Source organism: Pollicipes pollicipes, unplaced genomic scaffold, assembly GCF_011947565.3.
Source record: "Pollicipes pollicipes isolate AB1234 unplaced genomic scaffold, Ppol_2.1 Scaffold_6052;HRSCAF=7182_pilon_pilon_pilon, whole genome shotgun sequence".
NCBI classification, from domain to species: Eukaryota; Metazoa; Arthropoda; class Thecostraca; order Pollicipedomorpha; family Pollicipedidae; genus Pollicipes; species Pollicipes pollicipes.
Window position 1 is genome coordinate 17,881,103 of NW_023596805.1, and position 18,874 is coordinate 17,899,976.

General features: G+C 47.8%; 2 protein-coding genes across 2 annotated transcripts; both read right to left on the reverse strand.

The window, feature by feature from the left end:
* Positions 1–1,943: 1,943 nt before the first annotated feature.
* LOC119104304 (facilitated trehalose transporter Tret1) lies at positions 1,944–10,154 on the reverse strand. The gene is made up of 3 exons (XM_037228002.1): positions 9,958–10,154; positions 4,416–4,660; positions 1,944–4,384 (listed from the first exon to the last, which is right to left on the reverse strand). The coding sequence occupies exons 1-3, from the start codon at positions 10,015–10,017 to the stop codon at positions 3,199–3,201; spliced, it is 1,491 nt and encodes a 496-aa protein (XP_037083897.1). The 5' UTR covers positions 10,018–10,154; the 3' UTR covers positions 1,944–3,198.
* A 2,419-nt stretch (positions 10,155–12,573) lies between these two features.
* Positions 12,574–13,971, reverse strand: LOC119104305 (facilitated trehalose transporter Tret1-like). The gene has a single exon (XM_037228003.1). It carries the CDS (start codon positions 13,897–13,899, stop codon positions 12,601–12,603), a length of 1,299 nt encoding a protein of 432 aa, XP_037083898.1. The 5' UTR covers positions 13,900–13,971; the 3' UTR covers positions 12,574–12,600.
* Positions 13,972–18,874: the final 4,903 nt, after the last annotated feature.

The window sequence follows — 18,874 nt, forward strand, 5'->3', positions numbered from 1 at the left end:
TCTCACTGACCTAGTAAAGGAAAACAGCCCTAATTTGCAAAACTATAGCCCAATTTCATGAAGCAGCAGTTGGGTGGGTCCTTAATATAAATACGATTACGCGCCCCATTTGGCTGTTATTTTGGAGATGTGGTGCATTTAACTCTTTCTTCGTTTACGCAAGAACCACGTTTCACAAATCATAATCAGCATCCGTGATTAATGAAATGTATGTTAATCTAGGAGTCTTTCATTGTCCTAACTTCACTCACTTGTGAATACAGCCGACAGTAACTAACGTATCAAATGTGCAAGGGCGGTCGAAGCTGAAAAAGTGGTGGCATAGAGTTTGTTTATCTGTGTCTGAAGGAGATGCAACTTGTAACCACGACCACAGGGCTCTCACACAATACGGTTTCCCTACTGCGATTGTTACCATTTTCATTAAAGTTGTCACCCAAGATGTTTTGTTGTGTCTGATTTGTCCATTTTTCCTATACTTGTATCTGCATGCAGTTCTGTGTGAAAAAAGTCATCTCAACATATGGCGTTGATGAGGCACCCGATAATGATCGAAAGTTGCAGGATACAGGCTAGGTGAACTGCGGAAAGAGTTTTCGAAATACATTGTTATTGCTTATTTGTTTTCATAGAGTTTTTCTGCAGCATGCAACAATATGTTACGGTTTTTGATGGCATCGCTAAAGATCGATGGCATCACCGGATGGACAAATATTCATGAACAAAATATTATTGTCTTCCTTGCTTTCACGCCGTGTCGCACAAGCGGCGCAGCGGTGGCTGTAGGGTGGAATTTAGATAGTGGTAAGAGAGGAATGAGTATCATTTCAAAGCTATTGTGAGGTTTGCATATGGTGTTGTTAAGCCAAGTATCCATCCATGTCCAGCCATGTATCCACTTAAGGACAACAAACACAATACAGGGGGCTGGCTCTGGTACTTCAATGAGGGATATAACCTTGTGGCAGCTGTGACACGGTCAAATTGTACATTGCAATGAAATGCCACTTGCCATGACTCGAAACATCCGGCGTTGTTTTCCTCTCGTTGCAAAGCTATCAGTTAATGCATGCAATTTTAGAAGAAATGGCCTGTGGTTTATTGAGAAGAGGTTGGAGGATGAAATCATTGGAGCCATTTAGTGATAGGCACATCGAATTTCCACCCTCTTCCTTCTCATCTGTGCTTGAAAACCACCATAACGGTGTAAAAGATTTACTTTGGCACCTTAAAAGATTCATTTTGCAGGTACTTCGATTGCTGCTCGCTGAGTAACATCACTGATGTTAACCAAACAATGCTATGATGGCACATACGTTCCATTTTATGCACACTTTAATGTATAGTTCTAAAATTAGGGTGAAACGATAAAATGTGAATTGAAATAACTTAGGCTTTCCGGGCTAATGGCCAATCAGCATTGTAGCATAGCGGGCTCTTGTGGGCTGGATCACTAGCTAGACGGGTGGGTTGGGCTGCGGGAGGATATTTTGGAGAACTTGGCGCCTACAGTCCCTACCGATGCGATGAAGTGCCACCGTGGCTGTCTGTAGAGAAAAATAGGAATGCGATTGGACATATTAGTGGTTGGTCTGGGCAGATGGGCACACCGCACCGCAGTACTCGCGACCCTACGCGTTGCGCACATTCAAGACAAGTGTTGAATGATGTGGCGAGGGCGCGCCGTGCTCCGATAGTTCCCTGCACCGCTGGCGTCACCTGTCGCCGGGGCCTCACCTGTGCTTGCCTTGTGTTTAAGCACGCCCGCGAGGATCTTATTCAGCCAAGCGTACAAGCTCTCTAGACGTGACTGGTGAACCCTGTCGGACATTATCACCACCTGTTGACACTGCGGAGGCCAAATTGCGACCCTGCCAGCCCTCTCGGGAGGATTTTATCCAGTAACCCTATACAGAACATCTCGTCCATCTTTGATGTACTGAACAAGAGCATGATATGAATATTTCATTAAAGTGTTCATGTAGCCCAGTCGAATATGGAACCAAGGATGATGGCTATGATATGTCTTGTGTTTTGTATTAGCTTTTCATGACGGATTCAGGCGATCCCTCTTGTCTGAACACGCGCTCGTGAAGAAATGTAACCTTGCACCATTGTGCTCTTACCCTGAAGAAAGTTTGGCAGCGAATGATCATTCTGCATAGTCACTTCACATGTACTCAACCTGGATTGCCTGTCGTAAGTGGGCTTAGACGACGGAATTCGAATCCTCTTCGGCTCTGTGACTCGTGTAATTTTGAGAGTACGGCTCAGCTTACACCAATCGTTTTACAGATGAGCCAGACTTGGCTCACCAGTTTGAAAAGATGTAGACACAGACCCACATGTCATGGATTGGGGCTCGAGTTCCGACTCAAGTTACAGCGAATGACACTGATTCTGAGACTGTAGAGGCCAGAGCGGCCATTTTAGCTGGAAATCACATCCGTTCAAATTATTTAATGCGGTCTATACGTTTTGTCATTCCTCTCTGGTTGTGTTGGAATGAGTTGGACGTAGGCGCTATTTTACTTGGTCCCGCTTGCATTCAACTAAACTTGGGTGTTGATGAGTCAGCTTGAGCTAGACAGTACTGCAGTTGTAGCCGGTCACGAAGTTTTATACAGTCTAGTTTATCAGCCCATGTCTTTTATTGCTCAGAGCCCACGTCGAATTGTCAATTCTAACGCTAATTCAGAGACGTCAGTAAGTTATGATTAGCTCACAGTGAGATCAGGCTTAATGTATATTAGCGCAAACTTCCATGGCACCCTGGACAATCGCTACCCGCAAAGTTTTAGGCGAAGATGGCCGACGTATTTCATTAACTTGTAAGTGACGTTTGATGAGAAAATCTGCCCTCAGCCATCTTTCTTCTATTCATTCATGCCACAATCAGAGAACTGCTATGCAAATCTTTACGGCCCAGAAGCGGATTCTAACTCCGACTCATTCTCCAAGGACTCGGACTCGTTCTTGCACTCAGCCTCTAAGGACGACTTGGAGTCGTGAAAGTTGATAAGAGTAGGCTAAACTTGTCTCGGGCTCCAAACACGAGGACTCGGATGCGACTTGTGCTCCGTTCAGGAAGTAGGAAGCATCGGGTGCTAAAAACATTGGCAACGGACGCACACCTTTGTATTTAGGCATTCATAAAATGAAATGCATGCATGCGCGGGCCAGCGTTCAAGGCCTCGCTCATATTTCAAAGCCGGTCGTGTCATGCTCTTCAGGGATACCGTGGCACGTGCAATCGAGAGTTTCAGCACAGACGCACGCTCTTCCTTCTTCCAAATTGATGGGCGCTGGCACATTTGCAGCGTTGATGTTTTTCACAAACAGCTTTTGTATTTCCTCTATGGATTTTCCTTTCGTGTCCGGCAAAAAGAAAGTAGCAAAGAAGAACATCAGCACGTGCATCGTGGTGAAAAACCAGAACAAACCGTACATTCCCAGGCTGGAGATAGTCTTTGAGAACGAGTAAGCCATGACGAAGTTGAGGGCTCCGAAGAAGAGCAGGCACACGCCACTCAGCTCGGCACGGATGGTGTTAGGCAGCAGTTCAGAGAGCATGACAGTCATCAGAGGACTGATGCCGGCGGACATGGAGCAGACGATGACGAGGATGGAGACGAGAGCAATCCAGCCGTAGTCGGCCAGCTGCTTGCTGTAGTAAAAGTAGCAACCAGCAATGAGGCAGGCTGCCGCCCCAACTATGCCGTTCATCATCAGCAACGTCTTTCGTTTGACTCGCTCCAGAATGATGCCGCAGAAAACGGTGGCGATTGTTCGTACCACCCCCAGCAGGATAGAGCCTAGGTACGGGTTGGTGAAGCCTCCCACTTCTTTGAAGACAACTGGCGCGAAGGAGGTGGCCGTCAGCCCGCCTGAAAACACAAAGAATGTGTACAGGGTCAGCATCAGGGAGAACGGTATAAGGTTGTGCCGGTGCTTGAGCAGACGCAGCACCTGCAGCAGCGTTGCGTTATGCTTGTGTGTATCACCCAGCGACTTCTTGATGTCCTTAATCTGCTTGTCGACGTCATAGCTCTGGCCATGGTAGAAGCGCAGCGATCGCTCCGCCTCCTCCAGCGGATGTCCCTTGGAGACGAGCCATCTGGCCGAACGTGGAAACATCAGTGACGTCAGGAACTGCAGTGCCATTGGCCCGATGCCGATAACCAGACACGAGTGTCGCCAGCCCAGCAGCCACCCGAAGAGATAGGCGCACGTGATGCCGAAGCAGTTGCCCACGACGAGGAAGGAGACTAGGTAGCCGCGCACGTTCACTGACGAGATTTCGCCGACATGGGTGACTGAAGGCCCGAAGCAGACTCCGATGGACACGCCGACCAGCACCCGGCCAGCCAGGATGACCCAGAAGCTGCCGCCGAAGCGCCATCAGCATCCACCCGGCGGCCACCAGTGGCGAGAAGATCTGGACCAGGCGTACCGTGCCCAGCAGCGGGTTGACGTAGCTGGAAGTGATGAAGCCTACCATGGTGCCAATGTTGAATATTGCTACGATCCATGAGACCTGCGACGCGGTCAGCGCCAGGTCGGCGTCCTCGGAGGTCAGCTGCTCGGTGAAGACGCCACCGAACGCCCACGACGCCGCCATGTTGAAGGGGGTCATGGAGAGTGAAACAGTCGTGATAACCTGTGGGCCACAGAAGGCAGGCCAGTAAATAGGGTCATGTAACAAATGCTCTCAGGAAGGCAGCGGTAAGCTTATGGAAGCTTTAAAAAATGATGAGTTGCATCGCGTGAAGAAGGCTTCAATTAGAAATCGTTGGTGTCAACATGGTTCAAACTCAGGCCAAATAGGCGTAAAAATGGCAGACTGATCACATTAACGGTTGATCAACATGATCGTTATAAATATAGTTAAAGAAGCCTCCACTCGCCCACGAACCTGGGAGAAGTATACAGCGCTTGCGCTTCACGAAAAAATCAGAAACGCTATCGTTGTTCAAGGTTCGTTTTAGCATATTCTTCCACAAAATATCGATCGCGATGCCATTGCGGGGATAACAACACTCAAAAAGGAAACTATGTTTGAGAGTTCTGGACTTTTTTCACCGCTGGCGTGTGGGTAGACAGTTGGTGGGCAATTTATATGTAAACTCCACCGTCTTCCAATTTTGTGAATGGTTGTTTCAGTTACGTGTTCGATATTCTCCTCGTCCTTACTGCGCTGTATCCTTATAGTTAAACAATGAACCGCTCACTGAAGACTGATCACATGCATCCTTTATGACGTCATGAATACATTAAGCCGAGTTTGAGCATCAGCCTTGTTTGTTGGATGACTCAAATATGGACTTCAGTTCAATAATATTACTTAAAATATGTTTATTATGGGCAGAAACTATGTGGTGTGTCAATGGGTATCTAAAAACTAGTGACATTTTATAATCTTTGTGCATAACTTTGTTTACAACAGAGTGGCGCAGGCTGCCTTAAAATGTCGCCTAACGACAGTGGGCATTGTCAGTTATCTTGGTTCGTGTCCATCTGGGTGTTTGCAAGGCAGTTTTTGAGGAACTGGTAGGCGTAGGTGTATTTTGAACCAACATTCCATAAAAGAGTATTGTGAGTTTTGAGCAGAAGATAACTGCCTACAGGTATTGGTTAGGCATGAAGATAAAGCTGACGCAATTTTGCATAGATGCCCGTCCAACAACATGTGTATGGTGCATGGCTGTGAACGTGGCATGGGACTGAGCATATAGATTCTGGAAATTTGATTTTTGATCAAATAAAGGTGTTTAGTTGACTACAAATCACAGCTGATTTTAGGACTTGAACGTGAGGCCTCGGCGGGGAGGCAGCACCATTGTGAAGTTGATTTACCTTGTGTTGAAGTAGACGCTGGAAACTGGCCAGATTGGACACTATGTTATTGGGAGAGAGCCTTAGCAAAATTCCACTGTTGGATTAGTTCATGTAGGTTTTGGAGATAGGTTCAGCATATGAAGGCGAAGTGAGATTTGCATTTTCTTAGGTGCACTTGCCCGACAGATAATGCTATAAACGAGGTGAGAGTGAGATTTTGGAGCAAGATTCAGGCTGGCCAGCACATTCCATTGACATCTTTGCCTTGCTTTGCCAGTTAGGAACAGTTCGTATCAGAAACCTAGACCTGTTTCAAACCATAGTGCCTCCCAATGTATGTCTGGCATGTTCACGTTCCATATTTCAAAATAACTTTGAAAAATATCCTGAAAACTGAACTAAGGATGCCAAGTTCAGGAAGTTTTGCGCTCAACCCTTGGGAAATTTTGTGAATACAATTGAAGTGCTCTAACTTTTGATATAGATCGTATGTTGAAGCATGGTAGATAACATAGAACCATTACTTGGGAAGAACCTATCGTTTCGGGCACGACTCGGGATATTTTCACAATCAACATCTTGCTTACATTTTTGCCATACAGTATAAACAGGTTGACTGCTTGAAAGCAATGTCCACTAGGCAGATAGAATTTGTGCCTATGAAAAGCATGTCATATCATGTGTGGTTGCATGGCGTCTTGATTTATGCGAGCAATTCATACGCCGGATGATTGTTGTGACATAGGGATGCCCAGGGCGTAGAGTACCATTGGACTATGAGAGCATTGTGAATCTGAAGAATGGGGGGGGGGAGAGGGGGGAGGTGTGGGTGCCACACTCACTTTTTCAGTGGTATAAATAAGAGAACTCAGCTCTAATCAGCGGGTCGTGATAACTTGGCGGCCGGCGTCTAGAGCGGCACTATCAGAGTGGCCGGCGTACGGAGCGGAACTACCAGCACGGCCGGCGTACGGACCGGAGCTATCAGAGTGGCCGGCGTAAAGAGCGGGACAATCAGAATGGCCGGTGTTCAGAGCGGAACTATCAGAGCGGCTGGTGTTCAGAGCGGAACTTTCAGAGTGGCCGGTGCTTGGAGCGGAACTATCAGAGTGGACGGTGTTCAGAGCGGGACTTTCAGAGTGCCCGGTGCTCAGAGCGGGACTATCAGAGTGGCCGGTGCTCAGAGCGGGATTATCAGAGTGGCCTGCTTACAGAGCGGGACTGTCAGAATGGCCTGCGTACAGAGCGGGACTATCAGAGTGGCCGGTGTTCAGAGCGGGACTATTAGAGCGGCCGGCGTACAGAGCGGGACGATTTTGTCCGAGAAGCGAGCCGCAAAAACCGAATTGTTAAACCTCTCTAAGTAAAGGAAGGCCCCCGCTCAATGCAAACACACTGTTTTTTTTCTGACATGTGTTCTAGTTCAATATTTTTGGGTTCGATCTAAGCCATTCTTATCTTTGAACATACACCCATCTCAGCTGCTAAAACATACCTTGAATACTGTGCTGTAGCTGTTCTTACTCCATCGTGTGGCGCATCATGGAAGGCACAAAATGGCGTCGCTCTGCTAACAAAAACGTAACCTATGTTTACATATCACTTCAGGTCACCCAATCCATAAGTAGCTACCACGACCCTTCTCGATGCATGGATGTTTGAAACTGGTCGCACACGCGCAACACATGTTATACACCCTTAGCATGGCTCACGCTTTGCGCACATTTGTTGCGGGGATGCGTGTCAATGGAAACTCAAGCACCCAACTTCAAGACATGGCGATGTATCTGCTGCGCCACAAGGCACCAATGTGATTTCACATAAGCCACAATAGGCCAGAATAATGAGAGTACAATAAACATTATTTAAGCATGCACCCAATTCCACGGCGCACCACAGTAGGTCCCAAAACGCTTACTTTCCAGGAAACAACCAATTTCAAGGGCACCACAAGATTTACACCTCTCCATGGGGGAAATCCGGGACTGGCCCATTCAACGATGGGCCAGCAAAGTTTATTTTGGGGCGGTATAATCTTTAGTTTTGATAGGCATTAAATCCAAACGGGACATTTCAACGACCCAGCATCCTTATTTTCAAAGGACACCAAATTAGAGGCCACACAACTTCCGTGCCTTTCACCCTGACGAACTACTGAGTCAAGCCTCTCGGTGAAGAGATAACCGATGCCTTCATTTCGGACATCGCGACCCGTATTTTGAATAGGCACCCACTTGTAAGGAGGCACCACACCCTTTAGGAGGACGCTAAGCCCTTTAATTTTAAATGCCGTGAAGTGCTAGAGGGTGCCAAGAAGTGTTCCGTGCCTTACTTTAACGAGGTACCGAGGGTGCCACTATTGATAGGACAGGGCACGTGACCTACCCTTAGCTCTCGAAGGTCCCTAGGAAGCAACAGCCAATTGTGCGATCGAAGGGTCCGGAGGACAGGTGGGGGGGGGGGGGGGATATAAAAGGATATCAGCCAGTATGCAATACCAAAACTTGGTCCAGCGCCGGTCTTGGCCCTGGAGCCCCTTTATTAAGTAGGGCAGCGGCTGGGCATGCAAATGTTAAACCGAAAGGTCGCTCATTGGCCGGGCCCCTGTGCTTATCAAGGGCTCGCAGTGCCCATCAGCGGGCCCCCTGTCGGCACCAAGTCCAGACTCGACTTTGGCCAGATCGCTGAAATGCGATGTGAGCGGGACCTAGAAATTCAAATGGCCTTGGCTCGGACCCTCTTGACAATAACAGGAGACATGAGGAATGATGATGCGACGGCTTGCACTCACAATGAGGCCGTGACCTGTACCAGTCAGAGGTCGCGGCACCGAACGAGGGGCCCTGCCTACCCTTCCAATCACGAGGCAGGGGCCTATGAGACGAATCGCTGTCTCGGCGTCAATCAGGCATTGGACTCCCTGTGCCTGCAAGGGATTCTGCCGCGTCAGTGACGTGTCCCGGCATTGAACTGTGTCAGATGCTACTTTCAGGGGGCCTGCCGCATCCGAGGTGGGACTGGTGCATAATGCATCCTTCTGAGGTCCTCCATATCGACCAAGGCAACCGGTCCTCGTATCGCCAGAATAGCAGTTGTACCCAGAAGTACCCCTGGCTGGGACGAAAGAGCCTTTTAGCTCCTGCACTAGAAAATTCACCCTCACGAATTCGAGGTAGATTTTCTGAACGGAATTATTAGTTACAGCATCACGAGCAATCGAGATTACGCCATCGTGTCATGAGTCCGCGGTGCGGTACATCCTAAAACAATGTGAAAATACGTAGGCTTTGCTAATAATGGATGGCTCGTGTCACATGCTTAAATCAGAATGTACTAGATTTCCGTACTCCATCAAAACACTCCAACCATACAGTATAATATTTGAATATGTTAATGTTAACAACAACAAAAAATCATGCATGTTGCAGGGAGCCAGTCGCGTATTTTACCTCAAGCAAGAATACCGCGTCAAAAGTGTAGGACCTTTAATAGTTTCGCCGCTTTCTGCTATCACCACAAACATTTCAAGACTCGAGTCATGACATGCCACTCGTGTGGTATTACGCGTTAGGCAATGTGTATAGATGATCGCTTTTGTACTTAGCCATTCATTGTGAGGTTTGATTCCCCGAGCTGCGCCCTCTCTGCCGGGATGATTCCCCGACTTGCGCCCTCTCTGCGGGGAGGATTCCCCGACCTGCGCCCTGTCTGCCGGGATGATTCCCCGACCTGCGCCCTCTCTGCCGGGATGATTCCCCGAGCTGCGCCCTCTCTGACGGGATGAGAGGCAGACGCCGCCATGTAGTCTCAGAAGCGCCGCGAAGCGCCAATGAGGCACAAACATTCACTGCCAGTCTAGTGGCTTACAAAATGTAACTTTCACGGTTTTAGCTTTACGCAGATTGCTATGTATTTTGTTATATAAAGTTTTCATTTGCTACAATATTTCAAATCCCTGTAAAATTTTAAATCATGTTTACTTCCAAAACCGGGAGCCAAGCTCTGCTCCGTGAAGGCCCGGCCAAATGTAACGGTGGCCGAGCTCAAAATCGGGGCGCCCAGCCCAATATTGTAGGGCATGCCCCCAAAGAAGTAAGAAGTTCCACACCTGTTACTCACCTGCATTAGTATTCCTCGTCTGTCATCTTGTCCTTCCCTGATCGTAGGAGCCATCCTCATAATCCTGGATGCTGCTAATAAAAGCTCAGTTGGCGTCCTCACAGAGACCCTCCAGTTAGCCGAATAAATTAAAGAGACAATAGGTGATGCACCTGCCAAATGTCACAGGCTTCATGTAGCAGACGCAGCTATCTGCGGTTCCGCACGACCTCACATGCAAGACTGAGCACCGCTGACCACACAGTAACTCATTTACAAGTGTTGCATAGTGCAGCAGGGTAGTGCTGCCATCCTGAAACAAGACAGCCGGGGGCCAGAAGATGTTTTGTTCTCTGTTACAGAAATACTCAGCAGGCAGTTATGGTGTAGATGCAGACAAAGCAATGTCTGGCAAAATGAGCTCACTGAGCTGCTGCAATTCCAAGCAGATTTTTTTATGGTGCTGCTTTTTCTCCATGCTTTGGACCTCCACCTATATCCAAATTTTAATCCTTTTCGTGCACTTTATTCATGGTATTATTTTCTACAGCTATAAGTTCTGGTAATGATGACGGTCTGAATTCAGTACCATTTTCTGTCGGATAGCTGTTTCCAAAATAGTTATAAAAAAACTCGAGCTGCCAACAGCCGTGAAGCATGACGCCATGTACGCTGATTTTCTTCATTTATGTAGGGTAGACTCACAAAATGGTGTGAGGAAGGCTGGCTGACCAAGTGTTCTAGCAAGGTTTGTGTTATAGACACGCTTTGCATAGGTGTTTTTTTTATAATCCTTGATGCGGACAACCTGCACGTGACTGGCTACGGCAGGTCGAGACAGCCGCGTTCCGACAGAGGGCACTGCCAACGCGCACTTTGCAGGGGTGCTGGGATCATCTCCCTCAGACTCTGTTGCCGACGGGTCCGCACAGGTGACGTCAGGCAGCGCTGGGAGGGGGGGGGGGGGAAGGGGGGGACAGCCAACAAAATCACGTGCGGTAAAGGTCACTGTCGTCATTGGATCTTTATCATGCACAAAGCTGCTGAGAATAAATCCGCATATCACGCTCACGAGAGGGATAAGCTCAACCATCGCGAGAAAAATGAGCCCCGCGCCCCTAATTTGGCAGGCGCCCAGCTTGATCACTGCACTGCCGGCTCTCCAGGCGCTGTATGCGGCGCAGGGACTGAACGGCACTAGGCAACGCGTGCTGGGTACGTGAACTTACCACTTGATACAATTAGTGACTGTTGTACGCCCTCTCCCGTAAGTGCTGAGGCGACACTGGCGGGCCAGGGAGGGAATCGGTGACGGGAGGGGGGGGGGGGGGGAGGTTCTGACAACGCTTATTACGATTACTTACTGCACGTAGGCGAATTCAACTGGCAGATCCCAGTCACGTGGCATTTATGTGCGGCGACTACGAGATTTGACGTAGGCGAAAACAAATTGTGAGAAGTCACCGACACAAAGAAGCTTGGAAGCTGGAACACCAATAAGACGACTTGGCAGACACAACGGAAGGACTCCATGACAGTAAGCGGAAGCCATGACAGCATCCATACTTCCATCCATACCCTTGACGTCATCAGTAGCGGAAGCAGATCATTTCATGCTGCAGTAAGATCCTTGTTGCAGTTTGAATGCCACGACAGGCCTGGTCGTGGAGGTGTTCCACAACAACACAGCACTAGGGTATAATCCCACGATTTTCACCTGTTTTAGTGATAACGTTGAAGTACAAATTCAGAGGCGTTTATGCTAGGTTTGTAATTTGTTATGAATTAGCATTTATGCCCAGGACAGCAATGGCAGAATGCTCATGCAATACAGTGCGAAAGATGCTCATTCACGAAATTACTGTAAAATGAAGTAATGTGATTGCGACGATGTAAACTGAAAGCATTGCGTTACGTCCTAGTCAAACGCTGCCATCCTACGCCTATGCGTAGCAAGGCCGCAGCACAGTCAAAGACATTATGGATGGTGTGTTGTGTGGCATTAATGGGGCCATTCAAGTACACAGCCTCCCAATATTTATTTGGAGACGAAACATTCCAAACAAACAATCAGCATTCGAGCTCGTTCACAATAACGTCCGAATTTCGTTACATAACTTTTCAATTTTGGGGAGGAAGGAACGTGGCTTAACAGTCGTAAGCATCAGTGTCACCACCCTTGTCCGGCCTCGTTTCCTATGTTTTCGATGAAGATTCCCCTTTTTTATGTGCCAGGATTGATCTCGCTGTACAGGACATCGGTCTGTTCTGCGTGTTCTCTCTCTCTCAACGACATCGGTCTGTTCTGTCTGCTTCAGATCTGGTCAGTCTATTCAGAACATGGAGCTATTCTATCTGTTCAGGACATTGGTCGTCTGTCTGTTCAGGACATCGCCCTGTTCTGTCTGTTCAGGACATCGGTGTGTTCTGTCTATTCACGACATCGGTGTTCTGTCTGCTCAGGATTGCGGTCTGTTCTGCCTGTTCAGGACTGGTCTGTCTGTTTAGGACACCGGTCTTTTCTCCCTGTTCAGGGCTGGCCTGTTTTTCAGGATAAGGAGCACTGCGTGAGAAAAAACAATAGGCATGTGACGCATACTTTTGTATTAAAACATTTTCAGGAGGAGCACACACACATGCGCGCACCAGCGTTTCAGAAATCTTTCACATTTGCGAGTTTGCTGTGTTGTGTTCCGTATGGACCTCGCACGTGGCATCGAGAGTTTCAGCATGTTTTCTTCCCCTGTTTTCCTCAACATGGATGTGCACTGGTTCATTTGCAGGGCTGACGTTTTTCACAAACAGCTGTTGAATTTCCTCTATGGATTTCCCTTTTGTGTCCGGCAGGCAGAAAATCGCAAAGAATAACATAAACAAGTGCATCGCAGTGAAAGACCAAAACATTCCGTGCATACCCAGGCTGGAGATGGCCAATGGGAACGAGTACATCATGACGAAGTTGGCAGCGCCGAAAAAGAGTAGGCATGCACCGCTGAGCTCTGTGCGGATTGCGTTGGGCAGCAGCTCCGAGAACATGACGGCCATCAGAGGACTGATGCCGGCGGACATGGAGCAAACGATGACGAGGATGGAGACCAGTGGGATCCAGCCGTAGTCGGCCAGCTGCTCGCTGTAGTAAAAGGAGCAGCCACACACAAGACAGGCCGCCGCCCCGACTATGCCATTTATCGTCAGCAGCGTCTTTCGTTTGACCTTCTCTATAACGATGGCGCAGAAAACGGCCGTGACCGTTCGTACCACCCCAAGCAGGATAGAGCCTAGGTACGGGTTGGTGAAGCCTCCCACGTCTTTGAAGACGATCGGCGCGAAGGAGGTGGCCGTCAGCCCGCCTGAGAATACAAAGAACACGTGCATGACGATAATCAGGGAGAACGGTATGAGGTTGTGCCGGTGCTTGAGCAGACGCAGCCCCTGCAGCAGCGTTGCGTTATGCTTGTGTGTATCACCTAGCGACTTCTTGATGTCCTCAATCTGCTTGTCGACGTCATAGCTCTGGCCATGGTAGAAGCGCAGCGATCGCTCCGCCTCCTCCAGCGGATGTCCCTTGGAGACGAGCCATCTGGCCGAACGTGGAAACATCAGTGACGTCAGGAACTGCAGTGCCATTGGTCCAATGCCGATAACCAGACACGAGTGTCGCCAGCCCAGCAGCCACCCGAAGAGATAGGCGCACGTGACGCCGAAGCAGTTGCCCACCATGAGAAAGGACGCTAGGCAGCCGCGCACGTTCACTGACGAGGTCTCGCCGACATGGGTAATTGAAGGCCCGAAGCAGACTCCGATGGACACGCCGACCAGCACCCGGCCAGCCAGGATGACCCAGAAGCTGCCGCCGAACGCCATCAGCATCCACCCGGCGGCCACCAGTGGCGAGAAGATCTGGACCAGGCGTACCGTGCCCAGCAGCGGGTTGACGTGGCTGGACGTAATGAAGCCTACCATGGTGCCAATGTTGAATATTGCTACGATCCACGAGACCTGCGACGCGGTCAGCGCCAGGTCGGCGTCCTCGGAGGTCAGCTGCTCGGTGAAGACGCCACCGAACGCCCACGACGCCGCCATGTTGAAGTGAGTCATGGAGAGCGAAAGAGCCGTGATGACCTGTGGGCCAAAGAAGGCAGGTCAGTAAACAGGGCCATGTAACAAACGCTCTCAGCAACGCAGTGATGCGCTGATGGAAACCTGAAAAGGTAATTAACTGCACCGGCTGAAGGGAGCATCAATTAGTTATCATAATTATTGGAGAAGTGACTGCTCAGGCAAACGAGAAAAAGTCGTGGAACTGACAGATTGAAGACACTTGATCAGCATTAACGTTGTGACCAGAGGTTCACTCGCCCGCGAGCGTGGGAGAAGGATATCAATGCTTGCCATTCCTGAAAGGAGACTAAAATGCCATCATCGTTCAAAGTTTTATTCAGCATGTCCTCGCATGAATTGTTGTTTGCGGTGCAGTTGCATGCCTTGCGACACTGAAAGAGGAAACTTTTAGAACTGGCCTAGACTTTTTCACCATTACCGTGTGGGGAGACAGTCGATGAGGAATTTGTGAGTCCACTCCACTGTCATTCATTTCGTTGAGGGCCGTTTTAGTTCAGTTTTCAGTGTGCCCCTTGTCCGTACTGCGCTGTATCCTCAGCGAGAAACAGTTTGTCGCTTACTGAAGACTCACCATGTGAACCCCTTATGGTGTCAAGAAACCATCAAACTGAGTCTGAGCATTAGCCCTGTTCATTGGAGGGGTCAGGGTAGAGCCTCAGGCCACTATTTTTGCTCTAGATATCTGTATTATTGACAATGTATGTAAGGGTATGGTGCATCAAGCGTGCTTTTAAGAAATAATGACGTCATTATAGTTTTTGTGCACAACTTTACGTCGGAAGTGGCGGGCTTGCCTTAAAATGCACCGTCAGGGCATTGGGCATTATAAAACATTGGGTTCCTGTCCCGGTGTCTGTTTGCGAGACGGTTAGTGTGGAGCGTGTAAGCAGGGGTAAAAAAGCTTCTGATTTGCTGCATATGATCAGTAAAAAAGCTGACACTTTTGCGAGCCATTTGATGACGTAATTGCGAAAATGCAATAAATTTCAATAGACGCGACCATTTTACAACTTACTATCCCATCTGAACGAAGCTCAGAGGTTAACATTGGTCTGTGCTCTCAAAACCGGTAAATACTTGCGTAACACAGAACAGGGTACTTCCGCAATTTTCAACAAATCAGTTCGTACCTAAGCAACTTATGAGAGTTACAAGTTTCAGACTTTGACCTTCGACTGACACGCCCTATGTCAGGAGGCACCTAAAACGGTCCCAAAATCTTACGTTTTGACAAGTAACCAAATTCCGGGGAAGTTACTATACCTGTGACGCCCCATTGGCGAAATCATGGATCGACCACTCAGGGATGGATTCCAAAACCTTCATTTCGCAGCACCAAACTACTTATTTATTACAGGCAACAGGTCCAAGCGGCCCATTTAAATGGTCCAAAGCCTCAGTTTTAAGGACACCACGATTTCCTTGCTTTTCATCTTGACCAATTTATTGTCTGACACCTTCCGCAATGAGGCACCACAATATGTCCTTTGCGGAGTGCCGTTAACATTATTCCAGCGTGTAACCAATTCCAGGGGGCACCGCAATGGGTCGCCAAACGTTTATGTTCAAGAGACAACAAATTTTAAGGGCGCCACAACACTCACATCTTCCCATGGGGGTATCGGAATCGGTCCGCTCGACGACGGGCCAATAAATTTCAATTTTGGGATAGCCTTACCTTTATCTTTGACAGGCGCCAAATCTTAGCGGGTCATTTCAAGGGCCCAGCATCTTTATTTTCAAAGGGCCTCAGAAATCAAGGGCAACACAACATTTGTGCCTTTCACCCTGACAAAATCCTAAGTCGAACTCCTCGGGGAAGGGATGCCCGATGCCATCATGTGGGCATCGGCCATCCCATCCCTCCTCAGAAGCGTCGGGAAGGCCCAGTAACACGCAAACATTCACTGACCGTTTAACGACTTGCAAAACGCAACACTCTACTGGTTTCGTTTTACGCTGGTTATTGTATATTATGCTATATAAATATTTGTTTCTATTACCATGCTGTAGGACGCTACAAAATCATAAATTATGTTTAATACAAAAATCAGGCGACGGGTTCCATATTATGAATGCCCAGTCAAATATAGCGGGTGCTTAGTCTTATGTTGGGGCGCACAGCCCAACATTTGGGGGAGGGGGTAAAGGCGTGAGAACGTTTCAAAAAGTGGGGGCGGAACTCAGGTCTACTTTAGGAACTTTTTCTGAAAAACGAGCCCAAAGAGTGGGGGTAGAGATGGAGATTATCGCTCTTTATTCAAATATAATGATTGCTATTCTAGATATGGATCTAAAGCTGTTTCACTGGTGCACACCCTCGCTACCTGACTCATCTATGCCATTTTGGATATAAGGCTATCCAGGTTCCCAAGATTATTCGTCCATTTCAACGCTGTCTTTCCTGGGGAGCCGAAATCCCACATTCTACGAGTGGGTAGGCATTTTGGGTAATTGAGGAGGCATCTGTCTCCATGGGGTAAAGGCCAATGATGGCTTGGGCATAGGCTGATGATAATTTTGAAAGCAAATCGATGGCTCACAGTAGAGCAGATTTTGCATGAGCCTTCATTTCGCTGGCTGCTTTTCAAGAGTTAAGACTTGTCGCGGCGGCTTGGGCGGAAACAAATTTGGAAGTTAAATACTGCCAAGAACCATATGACAACAGCCATAGAACTGGAGATTCTCCTTTGAAAACCAAGCCACAGAGTGAATGTCCTTCTGTCATATCTTCCCTGTCTGAGCCCTGCTCCCGTCCGCCGTCGGTTGCCACTGTCCTGGCCCGGCTGTCTCTGAATGACTGACCGTGAACTGATGGTATGGCTGCTTTGTTGCACATTTCTGGGTCAGCATTGCTACTAATTGAGTGTAAAACATGTGTACGACACCTGCAACAGTACCTTTTTTGAATTGTCTTCTCTCACAACACAGAAACCAAAAAATGGCGCCGGGAAGCTGCCTACTTTAGGTATGACTTTACCCAACGGACATCTAATTGCCCCTCATTCAATGTAGATTGCTTGATTCGCTTTGTGGGTAGGCAGGGGGTAGCCAGAGCCTTGCTAAGAGGAACACAGGGTTGACAAAAGGCCCGCTTATGGTGATCCTCCCCTCACAAAAAATATCCCCGCATATAGTTTACTTGTTAACAAGGGATACGATTTTTTCCTTTCATTGTTATTTTTAGGTTATTACCAGAACAGAAGCCAGAAGATACTGTGAGATCAGTTATGTTTACATTTTTAACACGCGCCCGCGTAGCCGGCTAGATACCCTTCGCTCGGGTGGGGGTCAGTTTCACCCACCTAAGATCTCGGAAACTAAGAGAGCTAGAAACACCAAATTCACAGGGTGTGTTGACCTGTACGTGAGCTCACTTAAGTCAAAGTTTGAGGCTCTTAGGCTACGAAGTCCGGGTCAAATAAGGTCAAACAAGATTAAGTTCCTGGTTGGTCTCTAAAGTGCCCCAGGAAACCAGATAACCGTTTCTAGACAAAAGTTCACACGTTCAGTCAAGGTCAGTGACCTTTTTTATCTTTTGAAGGTCATGGTGACCAAAATCATACAAGACTGCTCTCAGTCTTACATTTGCATAAGCGAGAAAGATTACACTAAACAGTATGTTTCTAAAAACAAAATGTGGACCTCGGTCATATTAGGTCAGCGACCTATTATGACCTCTAAGAAGTCTAAGGAAGATGTATAACACGATTCCTGTTATCAATACATTCAAAACGAGCGCCAGAAACTATCGCACACAGCAAACCCTAGAGTGATGCAACAGGTTGGTGTTGACCTTGTTCTGATATTTACATCTGACCTTACATCAGCTTAATTTGCCCATTCAATATTTGTATTGTCTAAGAAAGCATCTCTGAGAGATATGGCTTTGTCTAACACTCCATCGTTGCATCAGATTGAACGATTCCCTAGAGGTTGAGTTTGCTGAAACCATGACCTGACTTTGACCTGCCGTAGGTTAGCGACCTTACAAAGTCCATCTAAACTTTTTAATGCCAAACGATCAGCTATTCAATTGTCAACAGCTATGCAAAACATGGTGCAGCTGTGATACGTCGCTCGGAAACCTTTCTGGAAAAATATTCGTGAGGCGAGTCAATTTAACTTTTACCCGAGCACGTATTAAGGTTACCGCGGAAATTTAGGGGCTTAACGACCGTATGAAATAAATCACCGGCGTCCTTAGTTTGTGATGGCTTAGTAGACTCTTTCTAAACCGACATACTTCAGAAGTTTTTCAAAATGTTTTATCTGCGTTATATAGACATTGAGGACATTGCGAAGGTAAATTGTAGATCGACATGTTTGATTGAAATTTGAGGGTGAAAATTTTAATTGTGGATCGAGTGGTCAACAATGTGTATTAACATCGCCAGGCCATGTTTGTTTGGAAATGCTTAACATTCAGTCAGAATCTATTACTGATACAGTTTATATCACGTGGTTTGTAACAAGCGCGCTCGCAAATCTTAGCAACAAAAACCTTGACACCAGACGTTGCAGTCTCCATAGCCCGCGGAGCGCCAGCTCAGTAGCTAGCTTTTTGTTGTGGTCCACTGGTGGACAAAAACGATAATTGCTCTGAAATTATTGACTTTAAACATTTGAATCAGTTAGTAAGAAAAGTTGTGTGACAATTATGAGCATGCATACTCGCAAGTCTTAGTTAAAAGAGCCTCGACGCCAGGTGTTGCGGTCTCCGTAGGCTGCGCAGCGTCGGCTCAACAGCTAATACTGAGCTGTGCCCACGGGTGGACGAAAACGATGACGCCTCGGAAAAGTACCTTTGAACCTT

Bases quoted from the DNA above. Each gene is read 5' to 3' on its own strand.
- LOC119104304 (XM_037228002.1), bottom strand. From the start codon at position 10,017: ATGAGGATGGCTCCTACGATCAGGGAAGGACAAGATGACAGACGAGGA. The intron at 4,661-9,957 runs GTGAGTAACAGG...TGTGGCCCACAG, and splicing joins GACGAGGAATACTAATGCAG to GTTATCACGACTGTTTCACT. The intron at 4,385-4,415 runs CGGGTGGATGCT...CTTCGGCGGCAG, and splicing joins TTCTCGCCACTGGTGGCCGC to CTTCTGGGTCATCCTGGCTG.
- LOC119104305 (XM_037228003.1), bottom strand. From the start codon at position 13,899: ATGGTAGGCTTCATTACGTCCAGCCACGTCAACCCGCTGCTGGGCACG.